The 21,799-nt window shown below is 36.9% G+C and overlaps 2 protein-coding genes across 13 annotated transcripts in view; one reads left to right on the top strand and one right to left on the bottom strand.

Moving 5' to 3' along the window:
- LOC108383416 (uncharacterized) overlaps nucleotides 1-419 on the bottom strand; it is a 48,092-nt gene extending 47,673 nt beyond the window's left edge. Inside the window, exon 1 of the mRNA XM_073219977.1 lies at nucleotides 314-419. Within this exon, the coding sequence (XP_073076078.1) occupies nucleotides 314-419 (106 nt within the window). The remainder of the gene's footprint in view (nucleotides 1-313) is intronic.
- The window catches only part of FANCC (FA complementation group C), a 319,450-nt gene that overhangs the window by 6,954 nt on the left and 290,697 nt on the right, over nucleotides 1-21,799 (top strand). The window lies entirely within an intron of this gene.

Here is a 21,799-nt window from a genome sequence, read left to right as displayed (position 1 = left end):
TACATTTTCCCTTTTACAGGATATCTCAAGGGAGACCAGCTATCAATAAACTGTGGCTGTGGGCCAAGTCCAGAATGCTGCCTCTTTTTGTATGACTTGTGAATAAGAATGTTTATATTTTTATATGTTTGGGGGAAAAGAAGAAGCATATGTTACAGAGATCATATCTTGCCCAGAAGCCTAATATATCTGCTCTGTGAACCTTTACAGAAGTTTGCTAACTTCTGCTCCCAACTATTAAACCCTACTAACTTCATTGAGGATGGGGAGCCGTGAATTTGTGGGGTTCATCTTCACCCACTTGGAGACGTACCTTTTACTGGGGCATCTAAAGTACTTGCTAGGTCCAGCTTATTAGGTCCAATCAGCACAATGTTGTCCATGCCACAGACCAGCGTGATGTGATGATGACGTCTCATGATGACGTGATATGTGATGTGATGACATGATGATGTGACACGGTGACATGACGTGATGATGCGACGATGTGATGTGATGATATAATTGATGATATGGTGTAATGATGGGATGACATGATGATATGACGTGATGCAATGATGTGATGGCATGATGTGATCATGCCATGATGTGCTGATGTGATGACAGGATGTGATGTGATGATGTAATGACATGCGGATGTGATGTACCATGTCAGGAAGAGCACTACTAGGTTTGCAGCTGGAGCAGCCCTCTGGCACGTGTCTTACTTGAATGCTGGAATGGAAGTGTTCTTTTTTGAGTGGCATGGTATAGGGTGGGAATCCTGTAATGACAGCTGTTTGCTATCATGAGTGGAGCAGGATGGAGAGATGGGTCCACTGTGAAATCTGCCCTGTCTCTGGACCTGCCAGTTTCTTGAACCAATCTGTGTTAGTCAGATTTGATTGGTGTAGCAGAGACGTTTGCTGCTTACTAAATGTGTCACTCTAACAGTTTGCAGTTCAGTTGCAGCCAGGTAGGGCTATGTGATGGTTCCCGCCAGTGGGTTCTAAGCAGGTTACTTCCAGGTAGATGCACACCCTTCTGGTTCCCTCTCCTCCCTATAGTGGAGGTGTTTATGGGGGCCAGGGACCAAGAAGTGAGAGCATCATCCTGGATCCATGAGAGCAGACCCCTCTCATGCCTTCTACCTCCCCACACAAATTGAACATACAGTAAGGGCAAAAAGTCACCACACCATAACTTAGCTGGTGAAGAGTTGGGTTTCAGTTACTAGAAACCAAAAGCATGCTAGGTGATAGAGTATCACTTTATAGTTACTGGTGTATGTGGCGCACAAGGTGAATGAAGATTGAGCATTCTGATTAATTGTTGAGGCTTCTATTTCCCTAAAGGGATCATACTTAGTCCCAGCTTTCTGAACCAGGGGTGTCTAACTATGACCTTATTCAACATGGATTATGATGATTCCTTACCTATTGCTGCAATCAGAGTTTGTATTAAAAGGCTACTAGAATGTATGTTTGGACATTTCCAATTTTTGAGATTTACTTTCTGCTTTTATTTGAAGCTGTTAGCTGTGTATCAGTAATCATAGGATTTGAGAGTAACACTTTATTGAGAATTGTCCATGTAGCATGTATTAATAGTGGTATGACATTTCTCAAGTAGTATTTTCTGCAGTTTTTGTCATCCAGGAGAAAATCCTATTTCTGAGTCTGACTAGCACCATTAGATTTCTTAGTCATCACACTGAAAAGGTTGGTAAAACTACTGAAAAATTTGCTTGCTAAGTGTTTTGATGAATTGTAGCCAGCTTTAGCAGTAACAAACATGTTTTTATATGAGGTACTGTAAGAAGATAGATTTTATTTTAAAATTTAGTGCTCTAAGATAAGTTCAATGGAAAATATCTTGAATTTTGGTAGTGATACTTCTTAGAGATAGTGAAGGCTAGAAATTTATTTCACTATATGAAAGTTTCTGATATCTCTATTTAGTTCTGTAAGTGTGTGCTAGTCATATCTAATGTAGGCCTAACACTATACTAGGTCCTTTTAGATTTAAAATGATTTGTTTAGTTTTAAAATAATTTGAGTTTTTAAAGAAGTCTCTATTTTTGAGACAAAATGGTAAAAATGGGACAAGTCCTCTAAAACTATGCTTGATCAAAATAATCTTTGGTTACACTGTTTTGTGACCATAGTGGGTATGACTAGCTGACTATACATTAATTATTTTGAAAACCGCTTTAATTGAGGTACTGGTATACAGTGAGCTGCACGTGTGTCAAATCATATTGGACCCTGTAAGTATGAATACACCCTTGAAACCATCCCCACAATTAAGATAATGAGCACATATATTATCCCCCCAAATTTCCTAGTGCCCCTTGTCATCTTCCCTCCTGTTCTATTCCACCCTGTTTCCCATTCCCAGGCAATCACCTGTCTGGTTTCTGTCACTATCAATTAATTTGCATTTTCTAAAATTTTATTCAAATGAAGTCACTTTGTACTCATTTTTGTTCTTTTTTCACTTGGTACAGTTGTTTTGAGAATTGTCCATGTAGCATGTATTAATAGTTATTCCTTTTTATTGCTGAGTAGAATTTAATTGTTTTCATGTAACACAGTTTATCTTTTACCTTTTCATGGACATTTGGTTGGTTTCTGGTTTTGGTTGTTACTAATAATACTGCTGTGAATATTCATGTACAAATCTTTGTATGGACATAGGCTTTTATTTCTCTTGGGTAGAAATTTAGGAATGGAAGGATGAGGTTGTAGGGTAGGTGAAAGGTTAACTTCTTAAGAAATCGCTAAAATATTTTTGAAACTGGTTATACCATTTTATATTCCCATTAGCAGTATATGAGGGTTTCCAGTTACTTCACATCCTCATCAATGCTTGTTATGGTTAATGTTTTAATTTTAGGCATTCTAATGGGTGTGTAGTGATATCGCAATTCTAAATTACATTCGTCTATCACAAGTTTTTTGTCAGATACATGATTTGCAAATGTGTTCTTCTCAGTCTGTGGCTACCCTTTTCATTTTCATAATGATATCTTTTGAAGAGCAAGGTTTTAATTTTGATGTCAAGTTTATAGATTATTTTGCTTTAAAGTTTGTGCCCTTTGTGTCCTATTTAATAAATCTTTGCCTAACCCAAAGTTGCTAAGATTTATCTCCTACATTCTTTTTAGAGATTTTATGATTTTATTTCTTACATTTTAGGTCTGTGATCCATTTTGAGTTCATCTTTATTGTATTGTATGAGGAAAGTATTCAAGTTCATTTTTTAATATATAGCTTTCCAGTTTCAGCACTATTTCTTGAAAAAAAGTATTCTTTCCCTATTGAATTGCCTTGGCATTTTGTCAAAATCACACAATATATGTGTGGCTCTGTTTCTGAAATCTTTTATTCTTTTCCATTGATCCATAGGCATGTGCATATACATCTGTACATGTCTATAGGCCTTGATTACTATAGTCTTTTAATCAGTCTTGAACTAAAATGGTGTAAGTCCTCCAATCTTGTTCTTTTCAAAGTTGTTTGGCTATTCTAGGCTATTTGCATATACATTTTGGTATTAGTTTGTCCATGTCTTCAAACACCCTCCTGAGATTTTGATTGGGATTGCATTGAATCTGTAGATCACATTAGGAAAATTGATGGCTTAACAATACTGAGTTTTCATGTATTCTTTCTTTCATCATCAAGTATAATATTAGCTGTTGCTTTTTTTGTGGATGCCCTTTATTAGGCTCAGCAAGTTTCCCTCTATTCATAGTTTGATGAGAGATTTTATCATGAATGAATATTAATTTTTATGGCATGCTTGGATGTCCTATCCAGATTTCACTGTCTGCCTGTGCAACAGTTTTGGCATTGGTCTCCACAATTATAATATGTTTTGGAATCTATTCCCTACTGTCTATTATGTGGTTTGAGGTCATTATTTAGCATTTGGCATCCAATTCTGAGTAACAGGAATCTTTGAATTTTTGATGCCTAGATTCTTAATTGGCAGAGGTAACTTTATATATCTAGGTGTTCACTTAACAAATATTGAACAGTGTATTATCAAAGTAAGTGTCAGCTGTGGTGACAGACTCCTAAATCTCAGTGGCCTAACAATACAAGGGCTAATTCTTGCTGATGTCACAGCCCCCTATGCTGTATGTCTCTTCTGTAGTTTCCCTTGGTGCAGATTTCCTGCAGTCTCCAGGATGTGGGTTCCTTCCATTTTCTTGTCTGGACTGATTCAGAAGCCTTTATGTCCAACCTTGTATTAAGGGGAGAATGTAGAAGACTGCACAGGGTGTTTTAGGGACCAGACCTTGATGTAGTATACACACTTATGCTCATTCCTTTGGCTTTACTGCTAAGGAGCTGGGATATAGTCAGTTGCCCTCAGATGTGGAGAGCATTGTTAAACTCTGTGACCCACACCTATTATGTGTTAGGCACTGTGCTAGGAGGTGGGGATATAACGGTGAACAGAATAGACTTGGTTCCTGCTATGGCCGAGGTCATCTTCCAAGATGGACTGGGATAAGGCATGTCATAGTATCCTTGGGTATTTGGTAAAAGAAGAATTGCTTAGAGGCTTCCATTTGCCATTGGCCAGGTAATTTCTCTTGCTTGACAAAATTAAGGTAATGATTTGCATAAGAAAAAACCCAGGGGTTAGTTTCAAGATGGTGGCAAGATCTTGAACTCAGCCTCCTTTCACGGACACACCAAATCTACAGCTACAAACGAATCAGTTCCCTCTGAAAAAGACTTGAAAACTAGCTAAACAACTCCTCCATAACAAAGGATAAAAGGACCACACCAAGACAGGTAAGAAAGGCAGAGAGAGACAGTCTTGCGAAAAACTACTCCCAGTGTGGTGATCCACACAGTCAGGTGAGATCTCACAAATGAGCTCCCTGGGGAGTGAGGGATCCATGCTCCACATCAGGCACCCCAACCCTTGGGACATATGCTGGAGTGATGAGCCTCTAAAACATCTATTTCTGAAAACCAACAGGGCTTATGTCCAGGAGACCCAAAAGGCTGTGGGGAAGAGAAAGTCTGCTTTTAAAGGGCTTGTGCATAGGCTCATTAACCTCCAGAACCTAGTGTAAAAGCAGCAGTTAAAAAAGCACCCTGACAATACTTGAAGGAGAATCATTAGCTAATCCTAAAGTGTGTCCGCTGGAGGCACAGGGGTCTGTGGGACTTTTTCCAGGGATAGAGGTACTGGTGGTGCCATTTTTGTGCTCTCACACCACCTTGCTAGTGCTGGTGATGGCAGCACCATTATTGTACTTAAACCTTGTAATACTAAGCTCTCCCATTGCCCCACTGATGTCAGCAGGCTTGCCCTGACCCCATGTGCTCCCATGGTCCACTGCAGCCATAAGGTTTGCCCTAGCCTCCCCAGCAGCCCTGTTGAAGCTGGTGGGAATGTGCATTCTTTACAGGGGGCATCCCTTGAGTGCCTGGCTCATAGCCAGGGTACTGAATTGCTGGGCCCCCTGGGATGGAAACAACAAGAGACAGTTCTTAGAAGGCTACCTCCACAGCAGACTGAGACATACCCTCAGTCTTTCTGTGAAAAAGGTCCAATTACTTGTCCTGGAGCATCAGCCTTAGCTGCAGTCTTCAGGTTTGCCACACTTCTAGTGGCTGCCGAGGAGCCATCAGTGAACATAGGCCAGGGGATGCCATCTTTGCACTGTCCCTTGGCCTTGCTACATGGCTGATACCTCCCAGAAGGGAGCCCATACATGCATCTGGAGCCCTGATTCTTGCAATTGTGGCCATGGGGTCACCTCCGAGTTGTCTGTTCTGGAGGCTAGCAGGTATTACAATTGCACAGACTGTATGTATATATTTGCATGCTTCAAAAGCATCTGTCAGACAGTCTAGCTTCCAATCAGCCAGAAACTTGGTGCTGACTAGAACACTGACAGTGCTTGGCACAGCCTCAATAACTGGGACCTATCAAGAATAAATCAGGCTATTAAGACAGTCACACAGGTTTGAGAGACAATAAAAGGGCAAGGTTGAATAATAAGGTTCAGAGCCTGCATAAGACCACTTTTTCAAGACTAGGAGAGTCACCTCATACATAGAAACAGACAAGCAAAATGAAGAAACAGAGGAATATGTTCCAAATGAAAGGACCCCAGGAAAAAAAAAGCCTTAGTGAAATAGATGTAAGAAAGTTATTATGTGGATATAATATAAAGACTCAAAGTAATGGTCATAAATATGTTCACTGAACTCAGGAGAAGAATGGATGAACACAGTGAGAACTTCAAGAAAGGGACAGAAAAAATAAGAAAGTACCAAACAGAAGTCACAGAGCTGAAGAATATGATAATTGAACTGAAAAATACACAAGAGGGGTTCAACAGCTGACTAGATGAAGCAGAAGAACAGATCAGTGAACTGGAATATAGGGCAGTGGAACTCATCCAGAGCACCAAAAAGATAAAGTAATTAAAAAGGTGAGGTTAGCCTACAGGACAGAAGAGACAATATCAAATGGAATAACATTCACATGTTAGAGGTCTGAGAAAGAGATGAGAGACAAAAGGAGGCAGAAATCTTATTTGAAGAAATAATGGCTAAAACTTCCCTAACCTTCCCTAACCATGGATGGATGGAAGCAGACATCCATGTCCAGTAAGTCCACAGAGCTCCAAAAAAGATGAACCCAAAGAGATCCATACCAAGATATAATTAAAATGACAAAAGTCAAAGATTAAGAGAGAATCTTAAGAGCAGCAAGAGGAAAACAACTTGTTGCATACAAAAGAGCCCCATAAGACAAAGACCTCTTTTTTAAACAGAAACCTTGCAGGCCAGAAGGGAGTGACCTGATATATTCAAAGGGCTGGAAGGATAAAACTTCCAACCACAAATACTCAACCAGGTAAGGTTATCATTCAGAATTGAAAGAGATAAAAAGTTTTCCAGACAAGCAACTGCTAGAGGAGTTCATCACTGGTAAACTGGCCTTTATTAAAGAGACTATATTAAGCTAGAAAGAAAAGGCTGTAACTAGTAACAAGAAAACTTATGAAACTAAAACTCTCACTGGTAAAGGCAAATATATAGTAAAGGTAGCAGACTGACTACTCATAAACCTAGTTTGAAGGTTAAAAGACAGAAGTAAAATTAACTGTTATTACAATAATTGGTTAAGTGATACACAAAATTAAAAGATGTGGAATAGGACATTAAAGTATATACAACATTGTGGGGATGGAGTAAAAATGTAGTTTTTACAATGCATTCAAACTTAAGTTGCTATAAATTTAAAATAGACTGTGATATATATAAACTATTATATGTGAATCTCATTGTAGCCATAAAGCCAAAATCTATAATAGAGATAAAAAAGTAATGAGGAAAGAATCTAAACAAAGCACTAAAGGGAGTCATCAAACCACAAAGGGAGAAGAGCACAAGAGAAGAAGAAATAAACAGAGAACTTCAAAAACAGCCAGAAAACAGTTAACAAAATGGCAATAAGTACATACCATTCAATAATTACCTTAAATGTAAATGGACTAAATTCTCCCAATCAAAAGACATAGCATGCTGAATGTATAAAAAAACAAGACACCTATCTGTTACCTATAAGAGACTCATTTCACATTTAGGGACTGAAAGTGAATGGATGGAAAAAGATAGTGCGTGTAAATGGAAACAAAAAGCAGGTGTAACTGATACAACAGGCAAAATGGACTTTAAAACAGACTAATAAAAAGACAAAGAAGGGCATTACATAATGATAAAGGAGTCAATCCAACAAGAAGGTACATTTGTAAATATTTACATACCCAACATTTGAGCACCTAAAAATATAAAGCATATAATAACAGACCTAAAAGGAGAACTTGGCAGCAATACAATAATAGTAGGGTACTTTAATCCCTCATGTGCACCAGTAGATAGATCATCCAGATGAAAAATGAGTAAGGAAGCATTGGCATTAAATGATACATTAGATCAGATGGACTTAAGATATATACAGAATTTTCTAACCAATGGCAGCAGAATGCACATTCTTTTCAAGTGTACCTGGAACATTCCCCAGAATAGATGTATCTCAGGCCACAAGACAAGTCTTCATGAATTTGAGAACATTGAAATCATATCAGATATCTTCTCCATTCACAGTTATATAAAACAATAAGTAATTGCAAGAAGAAAACTAGAAAAAAAATACATGAAGATTTAATAATTACTCTTGAATAACAAATGGGTCAATCAATAAAGCAAAGAGGAAATAAAAATACCTTGAAACAAAGCAGAAGTAGAACATTTCAAAATCTATGGGATGCAGTAAAAAGCAGTTCTAAGAGAGTAGTTCACAGAGATACAGGCCTACCTCAAGAAACAAGAAAGACCTCAATAAAGAATCTAAATTTACATCTAAGCAAATACAGAAAGAACAAATGAAGCCTAAAGTTATGAGAAAGAATGAAATAATAAAGATTAGAGTGGAAATGAATGAAATAGAGATGTAAAAAACAACAGAAAAGATCAATGAACTAGTTCTTGGAAAAGATAAACAAAACTGACAGACTTTTAGCTAGACTAGTCAAGATAAAAATGGCTCAGATAAAATTAGAAATGAAAGAGAAGTTATAACTGACCACAGAAGTATAATGTAGACTATTATGAACAATTGTATGTCAACATATTGTATAATCTAGAAGAAATGAATAAATTCCTAGAAATAGCAATTTTATAATACTGAATTACAAAGAAATAGAAAATCTAAATAGATCATTTACAAGTAAGGAGATTGGATCAGTAATAAAAAAAACTCCCAACAAATGAAAGTCCAGGATCAGGCAGTTTCACTGGTGAATTCTATCAAATATTTGAAGATCATTTAATACCTGCCCCCCTCAAATCAAAAAATTGAACAGGAGAGAAAGTTCTGAAATTCACTTTATGAGACTAGCATTACCCTGATACCAAAATCAGAGAAGGACACTATACACACAAAAATTATAGTCCAATAACCCTGATGAACATAGATGCAAAACTCCTCAACAGGGTATTACCAACCTAAATCCAACACTATATTGAAATAATCCTCTACCACGATTAAGTGGGATTTAGTCCAGGGATGCAAGGTTGGTTCAACTCTGCAAAGCAGTCAGAATGATACACTAAGAAAATCAAGGGTAGAAATCATGTCATCTCAATAGATGTAGAAAAAGCATTTGATAAAATTTGATATTCATTTATTATAAAAGCTCTTGCCAGTGTAGGTATAGAGAGAACATACCTCAACAAAATAAAGGTCATATATGACAAACCTTCAGCTAATATCATACTCAACAGTGAATAGCTGAAAGCTTTTCTTTTAAGATAAGAAACAAGACAAGAATGCCCACTCTTACCAATTCTACACAATATAGTATTGGAAGTTCTAGCTACAGCAGTTAGGTAAAACAAAAAACAAAAAACATGCAAATTGGATAGGAAGAAGTAAAACTATTTATTTGCAGGTGACTTAATACTATATATAGAAAACCCTGAAGACTCCACCAAAAATCTGTTAGAGTAATAAGAAAACACTCCCATTTACAATTGAAACAAAATAAAATACCTAGAAATAAATTTAACTAAGGAGGTGAAGGACTTGTACACTGAAAACTATAAGACATTGATGAAAGAAATTGATGAAACACAAAGAAATGGAAAGATATTCCAAGTTCATGGATTTGAAGAATTGATATTGTTAAAAATGTCCTTAATTACCCAAAGCAATCTACCAATTCAGGGCAATCTCCATCAAAATTCCAATGTAATTTTTCACAGAACTAGAGTAAATAACTAGAAAGCCTGTAAGTAACCACAATAGACCCTTAATAGCTAAGACAGTCTTGAGAAAGGACAAAGTTGGAGGTTTCATGCTTCCTGGTATCAAACTATGCTACAAAACTATAGTAATCAAAACAGTATGGGAATGGCATAAAAACAGACACATCAATGGACCATAATAGCCCAGAAATAAATCCATGCATATATGGTTAATTAATTTAGGGCAAAGAAACCATGAATATACAATAGGGACAGCCATATGCAAAAGAGTAAAAGTAGACTACTATATTAAACCACAACCAAGAGTTAATTCAAAGTGGATTAAAGACTTGAATGTAATACCTGAAATCATAAAACTCCTAGAAGAAAACATCAGTAGTAAGCTCCTTGACACTGGTGATCACATTGAATTTTTGGATCTGATTTCAAAAGCAATGTCAACAAAAGCAAAGATAAACAATGGTACAACATCAACTAAACAGCTTCTGCACAGCAAAGGACACAACAAAATGAAAAGGCAGCCTACTGAATGGGAGAAAATATTTGCAAATCATACTTCTGATAAGGGATTAATATCCAAAATATATAAAGAATTCATGCAATTCAATAACAACAACAAAATTCAATTAAAAAATGGTCAGAGGATCTGAATATTTTTCCAGAGAAGACACATAGGTAGCCAACAGGCACATGAAAAGATGTTCAGCATTACTAATTATAAAGGAAATGCAAATCAAAAGCATAATGAGTTACTACATCACACCTATTAGAATGGCTTTTATGAAGAAGGCATAAAATAAATGTTGGCAAGGATGTGGAGAAAAGGGAACTTGGTGCATTATTGGTGGGAATGTAAATTAGTGCAGCTGCTATGGAAAACAATTAAAAATTAAAATAGTTAAATATCAAATAATTAAAACACTAAAATTTAAAATACAGCTTAATATATAAAGTAAAATACTAAAATAATTTAAAATTAAAATCACAAAATTTCAAATAGGACTACCATAGGATCCAGCTTTTCCATTTGTGGTTAGTTACCTGAAGAGAATGGAAACAGTAATTAGAAAAAATACATGCACCCTGTGCTTGTTACAGCAGTATTCATAATATTCATGATAAAGAAACTGCCCGTATGTGTCTGATAGATGAATGGATAAAGAAGAATAATTATACAATTGAATACTACTTAGCCATCAAAAAGAAAGAAATTTTGCCATTTGCAACAACAACACAGACCTTTGGGGTTTTATGATAAGTGAAATAAGACAAAAAAGACAAATACTGTATGATTTCAATTATATGTGGAATTTAAAAAACAAAACAGGAACAAACAAACATTCATAGAATGGATTGGTGGTTTTCAGAGGAGAAGGGGGCTATGGGGTGAGCAAACTGGTTGAAGGGGGCAGTTGTATAGTCACACATGGTAAGTAGGTTTATTGTGGTGATCATTTGTATTATCTGCAAAGATTGAATTGTGTTGTAGACCTTAAACATATATCAATTATACCTCAATTGAAAAAAATCCAGTTGAATACATTAACATGAATCATAGTATAATTGAATGAAGCATTAAAGAAGGTCACCTGTTTGGCCTTGTAATGGTGTTATAAATGACCTGTATAAAATAAACACGGTAGATAGCATAAATTAGAGACTTATTCTGCTTTCCATATATGCTTTGTGTGGCTGCATGGTGTTTTAATATTTTTTTGAGTCATTTACTGACATTTAAACACAATCTCACCTTTAAAGTCCATTATTTTCTGAATTCTTTTGTTGAAAGGCAATCTGGCAATACTGATTTGGACTTTGACAGCAGCTGCCAGGCGCCAGAAAAGTCCTGGCCGTCTTCCTGAGGTGTTGCCTTGTCTTCTAGTTGCCTCAAAGCCCACATGAGTACTTTACTCATTTAACTGGCCCATTGTGGACATTTGAGTTTATGACCTTTGTCTGAAGTAGTTTACTAATTTTTGAATCATTTTGAAATGCATTCACTTGTCAAAGCAACACTTAGGAAGAAAAATGGGTAGTTCTGAACAAATTTATCATATCTGTTGTAGAAATTACTACAATAATCTGTTGCCTGGTGAGTTCAAAGTTACACACTTATAAAAATAAAAGCTTATTACTATTTCTGAACAATAATGTACCTGATACCTTTTGGAAGTTAGAGTTTTTGTTCTACTGATTTTTAAAAAAATCCATTTATTTTATAAGGATGGATTTTTTACAACTTGGATTCTTTGTTCATTTCTAACATTACTTAGTCATAAGCCCTATTAAATGGGTTTTACAGCTTCCAGGTTATTTTCATATAGATTGTATGTGCTTTTTAAAGTAACCGTGTGTGCCAAATTAAGATAGGCATTTTTTTTTTAAAGAAAAATTCAGTGGAGCTTTTTCAAAAGAATTAATTTGGACCAGGATTGGGAGGTTCCTGAAAGATAGTCCCAAAAGAGGATAACTGCTGAAGAACTTCTGGAGTTTTTTCTATTTGTGTAACTTTTAAATGTCTCTTAATTATTATAACATGATAACCTTTTCAGGTACTACAAGAGCTGAGCATTCTGGTTACTCAGACTCCACTGATCTTAGCAGAAAACACTCACCTTCAATAATAACTTTTCTTTGAAATGTTTACAGAGAAAGAGACTTAGGTTAATGGCAAAGCTGTTGACTGTTATCCAGGAATGGATTCTTGTCTGGTGCTCTTTTCATTGCATCAGCAGCTCCATGTCCAAGGGTTGCTGCTGTTTCCTGTTGAAACGTTCTTAAGCAGGTCTGTGGCAGGCTTTCCTATTGTATCTTTCTACATGTAAATAGAGGCCATAGAAGAAATGTAATTTTTGAATACTGCTTAACTAGTTTCTGCTTGGGAACATGCCCTGAGACCCTCAGTGAATTCCAGCAAACAAATTAGATTCCACAGTGTATTTGATATGCATATCTTTTCCCCAAACAAAATTTGAATTCCACAAACTCAAATTGAGTCATTTTCTAAATGTTTGTATATGAATGGAAGTTTTTGCCCTATTCTTCTGTAAGCAATACCATAAAACTTCTGAAGGTCTCTGATGCACTCGTTTTATGAGGTTAATCCAAAACAAAACTTTTTTCTGACTAAACTTGTAACTATAGATACCATACTCATTTTCATTGATCAGTACAACATGTTTGTACCAACCAGATATAAAAATGTGTAAAGGAGTGCCCTGCTGTAAAAGCCTTATTATAGTTGTAAATACAAGTGCAGCTGTTACAAATCTAGCAAAACCTCAGATTAAACAATTTAAAGTTTACTGAAAATGGCATGCCAGACCCATTTTTCATAGTATAAGCACTCTGAGATATTCCTTTGAAATGAGTGGTGTTGTCATTAATATTAATGCCACTGAATTCAAGGTTGGGAAGTCATTTTCTTTTTCAAGTTTTATTTTCACTCTTAATTTTGAAATAAAATTTGCTTTTAACCTGAAGTATGGCATGTTTATTCACAGCCTGAAATAATTTGATCCTGTTGCTTTTGAATTGTGGGAATGCAAAAGTACAGTGTACCTATTTCTTTCTTTATGGTCTTTTAACTTAAATGAGTTTGTTAGAATTAAAATTTGGCAAACATTAGCTGTTAATGGAATCTAGTAGCATTGGTCAATTAAAAAGACATCCGAAATAGTTGATATTTTAGGAGTATATTAGTTTGATATTTCCGAATGCTGTGTTTCAGGGAAGAGCTTTATTCTAAGTGATTCTTGTGGTCTTGTCTTTCAGCTACACTAGGGTCAGATGAGCCTTCAGTATCTGCACCACTCCACTTTGGTTTTCTCCTCATTTTCCACTTAGTGGACAACTAGCAATACAGTATTTTCTCAAGTTAAATTTTGTGCTCTGTTTCCTATGAAATCTTGTGTGATTTTTGTTAAATGTAAGGGTATACAAGGGCCCTCTGGAAGCTGTTTGAATGAACTGGTCCAGATAGTTCTGGTGGAGCGTTGTTTTGGTTTGCTTTGCTTTTTTATTGGTTACTGTATTTTGAAGTCCCATTTGCCTATACTGAATTTCTTCACTGGACTTGCGGGAAAGCCTCTAAATTGGGTAAGAGAGCAGTTCAGTGACTATTGATAAACTTCCTGTCCTTGATTAAAAAGAGGCAACATTTATCAACAGAAGATAGTTGAGTCATTCATTTACATTTGTTCTTGAATTCCTGTTAAACATTTTTCTTGTGAGAAGAATTAAAACCAGCTATTGTCGCATGCCATGCTGTATGACCTAAGGTGGTAATTGGGAAGCACATAGCTGATGTGGTAACCCTTAATCCAGAAGATCTTTGGGCATAACTAGCAACATAGAGGATGGGTGTTAGCACAGTGAATGCCACTGTTGCTTTTACCCTCCCTCTTTTCTTTTTAATTTAAGAGTTTGTAGAGGTTTCTTTGAACTCTTGGCATTTACATGAAATTCTATATTTTGAGAAGGAAATATGCACAGATTTAAATAGCCCTTTCCTGTTTAAAAACTTCTTTACAACCATTCTAGGATGTTCCTTCATTATCATCCATTCTTCTAGCCTTTCTCTGATACTGTGTCTTCTGTTTATCTGCTCTCTTGGTTTACCCCCTGCTTTTGGTGGTGCACATCTTCTGGTGTCTTTTTTAAACAGTCAGAGGTAAATTATTTCTGGTCACTGCCTGTTGAGTGTGTTATTATTCTAGTAACACTTGATTGATGCTCATAGACGTGGACCACTAACATTCAAGGGTGTAGGGAGGAAAATTTCTGGGTAGATTGAAGGAGTGCTTTTCAGCTTTTAACCTTGCAGAAAGGTGAGGTAAAATGAAGCTGGACATGGAGAAGTGCCTGGGAATGTTATTTTTGCTAAGAGATTTAGAAAAGAACATTTTTATATTTTAAAAAAACCTGCTCTATATCTCTTGGAAAATAGTCACCTCAGTTAGAAACACATACATATAGAAAGAGTTAATGGTCATCTTAGAGTGATTGTGGTAATTGTAGGAAATAGACTTGATAAGGCCAGGGCTGGGAGGATTATGGGTTGGAGTGGAACCTGGGAAGATAAAAAATTTAGGAATATAAAGTTCTTTTACGATGGATAGTTGTTTGGTGATGTGAATTAAGATAGTGGATTGTCTGATTTTGGTGAGGGGATCCCTAGCACCACCCCAAGTTTGATGACTCACTTGAAAGACTAACAGAATTCAGCATATAGTTGTTCCTCTGGTTATGATTTATTTCAGGGGACCGGTACAAAGCAGCATCAACAAAGGGAAAAGGTGCATGGGACAAAGTGTGGAGGAAAGCAGGTGTGAGATTCTGAGTGCTCTCCCTATGGAGTGACACGGGGCAGTTCCCTCCAGCAGAATGGTGACAACATGTGTGAGCTGTCATCTATCACGGAAGCTCATTAAAGACTCAGTGCCCAACTGTTTTGGGGGGCTGGTCTTGTCCTCTGCCTAGCAGGTACCAAAATTCCAGACTGTCAGAAGGAAAGCTGATGTTCAGCATAAATCACATTGTTTATACAAACAGTTTAGGCACAGTGAGTTCCTCTTAGCAGTTAGGGAGTTGGGAGCACTCCCAGTATCAAAGTTCCAAGGCTCTAGCTGAGGGCCAGAGTTACCAGTGGTCCTTACAAGTAGTCCTTTCTAAGTCCTTATATCATAACTTTGGTCTGCAGTCATTTTAGAAGGTAAGAAGCCACTTTCTACAGCCAAAGCTTAAATTTTAATCTTTATAAATTAGAGAGACATCTGATGGCAGGGCAAAAACCTTACTCGGGTGTGAGCTGGTGGTGTGACAAGAGTAGGCAGAAAACTAAGCCTCTAGAAGATTGTGAATTAAGGGTGAGAAATAAAGCCCGTGGAATATTGGAACTCATGACTAGAAAGCTAGTTATGAGAGAGGGGAAGGCTGTGTGGTAGGGACTGAATTTGTTTCCCTCCTAGCCCTGTGCCCCACCTTGCCAAATTCCTGTGTTGAAGCCTTAATTTCCAGTGTGACTAGAGTTGGAGATAGGGCCTTTAGAGAGGTAATTAAGGTTAAATGAAATAGTAAGGGTGGGGTCCTAATCTGACAAGATTGGTGGCCCTATAAGTAGAGGAAGAGAGATCCATTCTCTTTCTCTGTGAACAAAGAAGGGGTCATGTGAGCACACAGAGAGATGGGGACCATCTACAAGCTAAGAAAAGGAATCTCACCAGGAACTGAATTGTCCAAAATGTAGATCTTGGATTTTTCAGCTTCTAAAACTAAGAAAAGAAACTTGTGGTGTGTATAAGCCAGGTGGTATATGATTTTTTTTTGGTATCGTTAATATAAAATCACAGGGGCAACACTGTGGTTACTAGATTCCCCCCCATTATTATCCAGTGCCCACCACATACCCAATTATAGTCACTGTCCATCAGTGTAGTAAGATGCTATAGAGTCACTACTTGTCTTCTCTGTGCTATACTGCCTTCCCTGTGCCACTCCCCGGCCCATGTTATGTGTGCTAATCGTAATGCCTCTTATTCATCTCCCTCCCTTCCAACCCACCCTCCCGAGTTGCTTTCCTTTCGGTAACTGTTAGCCCATTTCTTGCGTTCTGTGATTCTGCTGCTGTTTTGTTCCTTTAGTTTTTGCTTTATTCTTATGCTCCACAGATGAGTGAAATCATTTGGTACTTGTCTTTCGCTGCCTGGCTTATTTCACTGAGCATAATACCCTCTAGGTCCATCTATGTTGTTGCAAATGGTAAGATTTGTTTTCTTCTTATGACTGAATAATATTCTATTGTGTATATGTACCATATCTAACCATTCATCTACATGGACACTTAGGTTGCTTCCATTTCTTGGCTATTGTAAACAGTGCTGTGATAAACATAGGGGTTCATATGTCTTTTTCAAACTGGGCTGCTGCATTCTTAGGGTAAATTCCTAGAAGTGGAATTCCTGGGTCAAAATTGTATTTCTATTTTGAGCTTTGTGAGGAACCTCCATACTGCTTTCCACAATGGTCGAACTAGTTTACAAGCAGTGTAAGAGGGTTCCCCTTTCTCCACATCCTTGCCAGCATTTGTTGTTCCTAATCTTTTCTATGTTGGCCATCGTAACTGGTGTGAGGTGATATCTCATTGTGGTTTTAATTTGCATTTCCCTGATAATTAGTGATGTGGAGCATCTTTTCATGTGTCTGTTGGCCATCTGAATTTCTTCTTTGGAGAAGTGTCTCTTCATATCCTCTGCCTATTTTTTAATAGGGTTATTTGCTTTTTGGGTGTTGAGGCATGTGAGTTCTTTATATATTTTGGATGTTAAACCCTTGTCAGATATGTCATTTACAAATATATTCTCCCATACCATAGGATGCCTTTTTGTTCTGCTGATGGTGTCATTTGCTGTACAAAAACTTCTTAGCATGATGCAGTCCTATTTGTTCATTTTTTATTTTGCTTCCTTGCCCAAGGAGATGCGTTCAAGGAAAAAGTTGCTCGTGTTTATATTCAAGAGAGTTTTGCCTGTGTTTTCTTCTAAGAGTTTTATGGTTTCATGACTTACATTCAGGTCTTTGATCCATTTTGAGTTTACTTTTGTGTATGGGGTTAGACAATAATCCAGTTTCATTCTCTTGCATGTAGCTGTCCACTTTTGCCAACACCAGCTGTTGAAGAGGCTGTCATTTCCCCATTGTATATCCATGGCTCCTTTATTATATATTAATTGACTATGTATGCTTCGGTTTATATCTGGGCTCTAGTCTGTTCCATTGGTCTATGAGTCTTTTCTTGTGCCAGTACCAAATTGTCTTGATTACTGTGGCTTTGTAGTGGAGCTTGAAGTTGGGGAGCGTAATCCCCCCTTTATTCTTCCTTCTCATTCTCAGGATTTCTTTGGCTATTTGTGGTCTTTTGTGGTTCCATATGAATATTTTTTGAAAGTATTTGAAGATATTCTTTATTGCCTTTTCTTTAATTACAAAAGTAATTTTCAAACTCATTGTAAAAATCAAAAACATTACAGAAATCTGTAACAGTGAACAATTTGGCATGCAGTGTTCTAATTTTTTCTGTGTATAAATAACATACTAATAAGATTTTTATAGAAATAGGATATTACTATACATAATGTTCTCTAAGTGTGTATGTGTTTTTAATGTGATCACTTTAAGGAAGTGATAAGGTTCAGTGGGAAGAATATTGAGTCTGGTTTCAGGGTTTGAGTCCTGGCTCTGTAAATACACTAGTGGGATGACTAGTCATAGAGTAATATACTGGGTGATCCTCCGAAAATCACATCTTTCTAAGCTTCTGTTTCTTGGTCTCTCAAATGGGACTCATATTTGTCTTCCTTTTATTTTTTATTATTTTTATTTTGGTATCATTAATCTACAATTACATGAGGAACATTATGTTTACTAGACTCCCCCCTTCACCAAGTCCCCCCCACAAACCCCATTACAGTCACTGTCCATCAGCATAGTAAGATACTGCAGAATCACTACTTGTCTTCTCTGTATTACACAGCCCTCCCCATGCCACCCCCCCATATTATACATGCTAATCATAATGGCCCCTTTCTTTTTCCCCCTCTTATCCCTCCCTTCCCACCAATCCTCCCCAGTCCCTTTCCTTTTGGTAACTGTTAGTCTGTTCTTGGGTTCTGTGATTCTGCTGCTGTTTTGTTCCTTCAGATTTTTCTTTGTTCTTATACTCCACAGATGAGTGCAATCATTTGGTACTTGTCTTTCTCTGCCTGACTTATTTCACTGAGCATAATACCCTCTTGCTCCATCCATGTTGTTGCAAATGGTAGGATTTGTTTTCTTATGGCTGAATAATATTCCATTGTATACATGTACCACATCCTCTTTATCCATTCATCTACTGATGGACACTTAGGTTGCTTCCATTTCTCGGCTATTGTAAATAGTGCTATGATAAACATAGGGGTTCATATGTCTTTTTCAAACTGGGCTGCTGCATTCTTAGGATAAATTCCTAGAAGTGGAATTCCTGGGTCAAAATTGTATTTCTATTTTGAGCTTTGTGAGGAACCTCCATACTGCTTTCCACAATGGTTGAACTAGTTTACATTCCCACCAGCAGTGTAGGAGGGTTCCCCTTTCTCCACAACCTCGCCAACATCTGTTGTTGTTTGTCTTTTGGATGGTGGCAATCCTTACTGGTGTGAGGTGATATCTCATTGTGGTTTTAATTTGCATTTCTCTGATGACTAGCCATGTTGAGCATCTTTTCATGTGTCTGTTGGCCATCTGAATTTCTTCTTTGGAGAAGTGTCTGTTCAGCTCCTCTGCCCATATTTTAATTGAATTATTTGCTTTTTGTTTGTTGAGGTGTGTGAGCTCTTTATATATTTTGGATGTCATCTCTTTATCGGATCTAGCATTCATGAATATATTCAACCATGCTGTAGGAATCCTTTTTGTTCTAGTGGTGGTGTCCTCTGCTGTACAGAAACTTCGGCTTGATATAGTCCCACTTGTTCATTTTTGCTTTTGTTTCCCTTGCCTGGGGAGATATGTTCATGAAGAGGTCACTCATGTTTATGTCCAAGAGATTTTTGCCTATGTTTTTTTTAAAGAGTTTTATGGTTTCATGACTTACATTCAGGTCTTTGATCCATTTCGAATTTACTTTTGTGTGTGGGGTTAGACAATAATCCAGTTTCATTCTAATACATTTAGCTGTCCAGTTTTGCCAACACCAGCTGTTGAAGAGGCTGTCATTTTGCCATTGTATGTCCATGGCTCCTTTGTTGTATATTAATTGACCATATATGTTTGGGTTAATATCTGGACTCTCTATCCTGTTTCTCTGGTCTGTGGGTCTGTTCTTGTACCACTACCTAATTGTCTTGATTAATGTGGCTTTGTAGTAGAGCTTGAAGTTGGGGAGCGAGATCCTCCCCAGTTTATTCTTCCTTCTCAGGATTGCTTTGGCTTTTCGGGGTCTTTGGTGGTTCCATATGAATCTTAGAACTATTTGTTCCAGTTCGTTGAAGAATGCTGTTGGTATTTTGATAGGGATTGCATTGAATTTGTATATTGCTTTAAGCAGAATGGCCGTTTTGGCAATATTCTTCCTAGCTAGGAGTATGGGATGAGTTTCCATTTGTTAGTGTCCTCTTTAATTTCTCTTAAGAGTGTCTTGTAGTTTTCAGCGTATAGGTCTTTCTCTTCCTTGGTTAGGTTTATTCCTAGGTATTTTATTCTTCCTGTTGCAGTTGTGAATGGAATTGTTTTCCTGATTTCTCTTTCTATTAGTTCATTGTTAGTGTATAGGAAAGCCACAGATTTCTGTGTATTAATTTTGTATCCTGCAACTTTGCTGAATTCAGATATTAGTTCTAGTAGTTTTGAAGTATAGTCTTTAGGGTTTTTTATGTACAATACCACGTCATCTGCAAACAGTGACAGTTTAACTTCTTCTGTCTGGATGCCTTTTATTTCTTTGTGTTGTCTGATTGCTGTGGGTAGGACCTCCAGTACTATGTTGAATAACAGTAGGGAGAGTGGGCATCCCTGTCTTGTTCCTATCTTAGAGGAAAAGCTTTCAGCTTCACACTGTTAAATATAATGTTGGCTGTGGGTTTGTCATATATAGCCTTTATTATGTTGAGGTACTTGCCCTTTATACCCATTTTGTTTTTTTCATGAATGAATGTTTAATTTTGTCAAATTCTTTTTCAGCATCTATGGAGATGATCATGTGGTTTTTTTCCTTCCTTTTGTTAATGTGGTGAATGATGATGATGTATTTTCGAATGTTGTGTCATCCTAGGATCCCTGAGATGAATCCCACTTGGTGATGGTGTATGATCCTCTTGATGTATTTTTCAATTCGGTTTGTTAATATTTTGTTGAGTAGTTTTGCATCTATGTTCATCAGGGATATTGGTATGTAATTTTCTTTTTTTTGTGGGGTCTTTGCCTAGTTTTGGTATTAGAGTGATGCTGGCTTCATAGAATGAGTTTGGGAATATTCCCTCCTCTTCTATTTTTTGGAAAACTTTAAGGAGAATGGGTATTATGTCTTCTCTGTATGTCTGATAAAATTCTGCAGTAAATCCATCTGGCCTCAGGGTTTTGCTCTTGGGTAGTTTTTTGATGACCGATTCAATTTTGTTGCTGGTAATTGGTGTGTTTAGGTTTTCTGTTTCTTCCTTGGTCAGTCTTGGAACATTGTATTTTTCTAGGAAGTTGTCCCTTTTTTCTAGGTTTTCCATTTTGTTAGCATATAGATTCTCACAGTGTTCCCTAATGATTCTTTGTATTTCTGTGGGGTCCATTGTGATTTTTCCTTTCTCATTTCTGATTCTGTTGATGTGTGTTGATTCTCTTTTTCTTTTAGTAAGTCTGGCTAGGGGTTTATCTATTTTGTTTATTTTCTCAAAGAACCAGCTCTTGGTTTCATTTATTTTTTCTATTGTTTTATTCTTCTCAATTTTATTTATTTCTTCTCTGATCTTTATTATGTCCCCTTTTCTGCTGACTTTGGGCCTCATTTGTTCTTTTTCCAATTTTAATAATTGTGACTTTAGACTATTCATTTGAGATGGTTCTTCCTTCTTTAAATATGCCTGGATTGCTATATACTCTCCTCTTAGAACTGCTTTCACTGTGTTCCACAGAAGTTGGGGCTTTGTGTTGTTGTTGTCATTTGTTTCCATGTTGCTTGATCTCTATTTTAATTTGGTCACTGATCCACTGATTATTTAGGAGCATGTTGTTAAGCCTCCACGTGTCTGTGAGCCTTTTTGTTTTCTTTGTACAATTTATTTCTAGTTTTATACCTTTGTGGTCTGAAAAGTTGGTTGGTAGAATTTCAATCTTTGTGAATTTACTGAAGCTCTTTTTGTGGCCTAGTATGTGGTCTATTCTGGAAAATGTTCCATGTGCACTTGAGAAGAATGTGTATTCTGCTGCTTTTGGATGTAGAGTTCTGTAGATGTCTATTAGGTCCATCTGTTCTAGTGTGT

This window comes from Manis javanica, chromosome 2 (assembly GCF_040802235.1).
Source record: "Manis javanica isolate MJ-LG chromosome 2, MJ_LKY, whole genome shotgun sequence".
NCBI lineage: Eukaryota > Metazoa > Chordata > Mammalia > Pholidota > Manidae > Manis > Manis javanica.
The sequence above is the reverse complement of the archived record's forward strand: the minus strand, read 5'-3'. Positions and strand labels throughout refer to the sequence as shown.